General features: G+C 40.9%; 1 protein-coding gene across 1 annotated transcript; it reads left to right on the top strand.

Moving 5' to 3' along the window:
• The first annotated feature begins 2114 nt into the window (after positions 1–2114).
• LOC115165519 (myeloid cell surface antigen CD33-like) lies at positions 2115–5357 on the top strand. Its single transcript, XM_029718702.1, has 5 exons — positions 2115–2238; positions 2625–2945; positions 4657–4783; positions 4983–5064; positions 5193–5357. The coding sequence occupies exons 1-5, from the start codon at positions 2115–2117 to the stop codon at positions 5355–5357; spliced, it is 819 nt and encodes a 272-aa protein (XP_029574562.1).
• The last annotated feature ends 308 nt before the right edge of the window (positions 5358–5665 follow it).

Raw genomic sequence — 5665 nt, 5'->3', positions numbered from 1 at the left:
ACCTAAATAATATAGCAAATATCACAGTCTCAAAGTGTGAAGAGGAACTAAACTATTTACGACTACATGCACTTCCATTACATCTACACAAATTGACACTGAAATTCATCTGACAGTTTACATATTATTGATAAAGTATCAGGCGTTGTTGTCACCAATTTCTTCCATTTCAGGCTGTGATCAGTTGCATTATTACCATGTCTTCTTGTTATTAGGTCAACATAATGTAACGGTGAAAGAGGAATCATCACTCTTCCAAAGTGGGTCTGATATGTCAGTATATGTGAAAGATTGTGGTATAACACCAACACAAAAATATATTGAATACAACCCAGTAGCCTCTAATGTTGATAATAAAGGGATTACCTAGTCAGTTGCACAGCTGAACGCATTCAACCGAAATGTGCCTTCTGCATTTAACCCTACCCTGCATATTCTTACCCTTTGCCGGCCCCTTAGATTCAAACCAGTAAACTTTCGGTTACTGGCCCAACACTCTTAACTGCTAAGCTACCTGTCGCCCATAATAAGTGCATTTAGCACACTATACTGACTATAGTTACTTTGTCAGTTACTACAGATTATGGCAGTACCCTTTTTGCAGCAGATCTTTCATATTGGGGACAGGGCTTAATTTCTCAGACCACAGAGGGCATCAAAAACAGTGAGACTATTGCCAGCTTATCTCTATCCAATGCAAGGCATTCTCTATATAATTCACATGCACATGTTACAAACAGCCAATCTTGAAATATGTACACATTTTCTTATAGAAATCTTATAGAAATGTTCTTATAGTGAAATAAAGCTTCATCTGAATATACAAGGCAAGAGGATTTCAATGTTGATCAAGGTTGGTTGATAAGTGTGGATTGGTGGTGTTTGATGGGTTGGTTGATGTGTTTGGGTTGATTATGGTCTAGATACAGTACAGTATGGCTGGGTGGTATGCAGTACAGAGGGACGTCCTGGATTGCAGCACCAGGTTAGAGGGTGGAGTAACAGACTGGGGACATGAAGTGACAGTTCACACCCATCAGAGTCTCACAAAGAGCTCACAGTCAACAGGAAGAGAGAGCACACAGAGAGAGGTAATGTGCTGATTCAGTCTTATTCTCTGCATGGATCAACAGACAAGCTATTAAACCATTAAATATGTTTGACTCGTTACATTGAAGGACTGTTAAAACTTGATTATGGCTATGTAATATAATGGTAATATTATTCATTTATGGAATTACAACACATTGCTTCATAAGGCTTTAAATAGAATAGAAATACATATTTATGAATGCAGTTAAATATATTTATGAGCAATAGAGAAAAAGGCATTCATATGAACTGTTACCATAAATGTTTCTTTGACTTTCTCTCTAGGCGTTACAGCAAAATATATCTTAGTTGAATAAAAGTGCTAAGAAGGTTGTTATGAATGCCACTGTAGCACTCATAAAGGTGTAATGAAATATTAATATGTGTATTGCTATATGTTATTATCACAACACCATTTCATATTCTATTTCACACTCGTCTTGTGCTCCAGACCAGTAGACACAGACAGAGATAGTGACCATTAGAGAAAGAGGAGAGAGACCCCGGTGCTGTGATTGACTCATCGAGGCAGTAGAGGAAGGATGTGGGTCCTCATCTGGGCAGCTCTACTTCTCTCTCTGACAGAGAGAGTCACGTGCAAAAGTAAGGTCCCCTTTATCACTACTATTGTTAATACACACATGGCATACATCCCAACAGATACTATCTCATAACAATTTTTGACGAACAAGTGAAGTAGTTTCAGTGCTTCTTGTATTACTCATGACTGTATTAATTTCCCTTCATCAGATGAGGCCCCTGCAGCAGCATACAACATCACCTTCAGTCCAGCAGAGATAACACCACAGACTGGACTATGTGCTGTTATTCCATGTTCGTTCACTCACCCTGATGACTTCATTCCTCGCATAGCAATATGGTTTAAATGCCCTGATGCACGCTGTAGTATTAAAGTCGAAATTGACTCTATTCTCCACTCAAGAAATCCATCTAAAGCTCAGGAGGGTTATAGAAGGCGAGCGTCCCTACTGGAAACAGACCTGACAAAGAAGAACTGCAGTATGATCATCAACGACATCACTAAGACTGATGCTGGAGACTATCAACTAAGACTGTCCGGAACATTTAAAAGTGGAAAAAAAAATAAATCTACATTCCGAGAGAAAATAAAAATTGCAGTGAAAGGTGCAGCATTACTATTACTGTTAGTTACAGTGACATGAGTATTACTTTAGTGTAATTAATCATGTACACTGACTGCAGCATACGTAGATCCAATTTACAAAGCCCAAGATTTCCCAAGTCTCCCATTTCAAAGTGTTTCTTTTTCTAAACCGGCTCTATGATTTCATACTTTATATGAGTATATGTTTCTGCAGGTTTCTACATGGATACAAAATCCATGTTATAGCGTGACTTAAATGTAAAGGCAAATTCCTATTGAGCCGACATGTGCATTTACCATGAATACGGGAACATTGTCTCTAAATGTAAATCACGCTGTTGTGCGAATCTTCCACGATCCTGATTGAATTTAGACCTCAGTCTGTGTTTCTATATCCTGTCTCCAGCTCTGACCCAGAAGCCCTCAGTGTTGACTCCTCCTCTGACAGAGGGAGAACCAGCTACTCTGACCTGCACTGCCCCAGGGATCTGCTCTGGAACTCCTCCTAACATCACATGGACATGGAGAGGGACAGGAGACAACATCACTGAGCTCAGAGATAACACCACTATACAAAAGAGAGAGGATCTGACCAGCGTCACTACAACCCACTTCTCAACTTTGACCTTCACACCTTCAGCTCAGCACCACACCACCAAGGTCACGTGCCAAGTGACATTCAAAGGGAACATCACCACTGAGGAGACAGTGACTTTGAATGTGACTCGTAAGTAGTGTCGTGACGTTGTATTAGTTAATGTGACGACTGTTGCTCATCGAATGATTAACGGTTTATAATTACGTGATTAAATGAATTAAGCAATGAATCAAGCAATTATTAACTCATTAACCTGGGGCACCATGGGAACATTGTTTTGATTGAGTTTCTATTTCCCAAATTAACTCAAAGGATATCAGAATATCGATTACAACAGTCGCTAAATTAATCAATTTCCTCTACAGTCTCATAATCTGAAAGTCGTATAATCCGGGAATCTGCACGGACCCGGGCTTTACCACTGAATTTACCACACCAATCTTAGTTGATTATTTATTTACTAGCAAGCTAAAATGATGATAAAAATGCACATACACAAAACACAGTCTAGCTATTGATTAGGACTTAGTATAACGGGCCAACACACTATGGCGCTTGTTACCCAAAATGGGGATTTTAAAGAGAGAGAAAGAAAGGAAGTACACGAGAGAAATATACATTTGGGTTCATTTGTCAGCCATGCTTATTTAACTAGCCTTGCCCCGAACTGCCGCTCTTATGGGTCAGAATATAATGATGTAATTACGTGTTGGAGTTCTCAGGTGGGAAGCTCCGCGTGGGTCGTTTAGGCTTCTAAATGACGCAGTTCTCCGGCGCAACTCTCTGGTTGTCCTCACGATGTCAGTGTCCTTCTTGGCTAAGTGGTCTGATCCTCACCCTTGATCGGAAAGGGGTCTTCTGAGGACAGACAGCTCTGTAGCTCAGAGCTCACAGCTTCGGCTCGAATGGTGTCGATACCACGATTCAATGGAGAGTGGAGGCTGGGTGGTTCGGCTTGAATTCACCCGCTTAGACACAGTTACTCGTCCGTAGCTCGTGTAGAAAAATATTTCTTTGTCTTCAACCTTGTGTTTCGTTTTGGGGTTCGTCGACTTTGTAGACCTTAGCTGCAGCTTGGGGTCAATAGTCTTCTATCTTAATTCTTCACTCTCCTGTCTTATACCCTCGGGTCAGAAGTGGGTGTAACAGCCTTTAGGGCAATTCTCTGGGCGGACCAAGTAAAGGGGGCAAGGCTTAGATTTGGCTAAAAATCCGATTTTAGACACTAACTTCACATTTCATCTTTATCAAAACATTCTGTTTGATTTGGATATTTTCCAAACAGCGTACAATGTATAAACATCAGGCATATACTGGGAAAACTCTTAAAGGTACAATGTTTTCATAATAACGTCATCTCTAACCTTTAAAAACAAATACAAAAGTTACATACATTTTAATATTCCACTTTTCGTCATAACCACCATTGTGGCTGACGGAAACCATTGTTCCAAAGTCCCTTTATTGCATGTTTAATGTTCTGAGGCCAGTTCTCCATTGTTAGGACAAAGGAATTTCTCTGTATTATGGGCATGAGGTGTCATAAAACCCCCACATCTTCAGACCCCTAGATCTCTCCTCCTCTGTTGGGGGTTTGGGAGATAATCTGTAGGGTGGTGGTCTCCTGTACCCTGACCTGATCAGGACAGTCATGACAGTAGCCTACATCATCTGACCTTACTTTGTTTGCACAACCCAACATCTTGTTGTGCTTCAACAGTTATATTTCATGACCATGATAAACTGATTATATACTTTATTTTCAAGTGAGTTTGTGTTTTGCAACATGTCACAGTTGCAAGCCGCTTCTGAAAACATACATGCTTTGTTCTCTTCATAGAGGAAGTATCTAAAGACATCTTGGCTATGCTGTTGAACCCACCACTGATTGCTGCATTTGCGATTGGTGCAGCCTTCTCAGCCACCATCTGTTGTATCTTCCTGTGTTTGACAGGGAAATGTAAAAGGTACATGCATTCTGTTACTGAAGTACAGTTAGTGTTATATGAGTGTTGGTGATTGTCATCAGAAATTCATATTTCCTATCAAGAGTATCAGATATATTGTCAAAAGTTGCAATGCCTTGCACCATGTTGTAATGGAGGTGCTTGCTAATCCCTCTAACATATAGTTATTGAGACATTTTATTTATAATATTTTCCCTAGACGCAAAGAGAGGATCCCAAAGGACTCAGACTCCAAAAGCCCTTTAACGAACCTGGAGATGGTGGCATGTGAAGACCAACAGGTGCAGTACCAGTTTCCTTCTTTATTCAGCTTTATAAACATTCAGTTAGCATTGACAGCATAAACAGATCTTGGACCACCAAGCTAACAACATTCCTAACACAGTGCTTTCTGTAATCTACTCCATAGACGGATGCAGGACGGGCTGTGCGGGGCGAACAGACCCCTCTACAGGTGGTGCTGATGGAGGGGGCTGAAACACAGGACCCCAGACCAGTGGAGCTGCAGGAAACTCTGCCAAAGGGGAAGAACCAAAAGATGTGCACTACGCCACTATCAACTACTCCCAACTGAAGAAGACTTCTGAGGAGGCAGAAAAGAAGACCACCACAACAGAGTCAGAGTACGCCAAAATCAAACGAGAGAATAAGAAAGAAGGGGATGAAGATGGAGGAGAGGGGAAGGGAGTGGAGTGATGGACGAGGAGGAGAACGAGCCAGCAGCAGAGAGATGAGAATACAGCGCTTTACTCCAATGTCAAGGCTATTATGGGGTGGTGAGTGACAAAGCAATTTTCGCTAGAAACGTGGGGGATAGCATGCAGCATTATATAGCCATGTGTTCTTATATCATTTCCTCAATCCAGATTGAAAGTTTTATGT

This window comes from Salmo trutta, chromosome 3 (assembly GCF_901001165.1).
Source record: "Salmo trutta chromosome 3, fSalTru1.1, whole genome shotgun sequence".
In the NCBI taxonomy this organism is placed as follows: Eukaryota; Metazoa; Chordata; class Actinopteri; order Salmoniformes; family Salmonidae; genus Salmo; species Salmo trutta.
The sequence above is the reverse complement of the archived record's forward strand: the minus strand, read 5'-3'. Positions and strand labels throughout refer to the sequence as shown.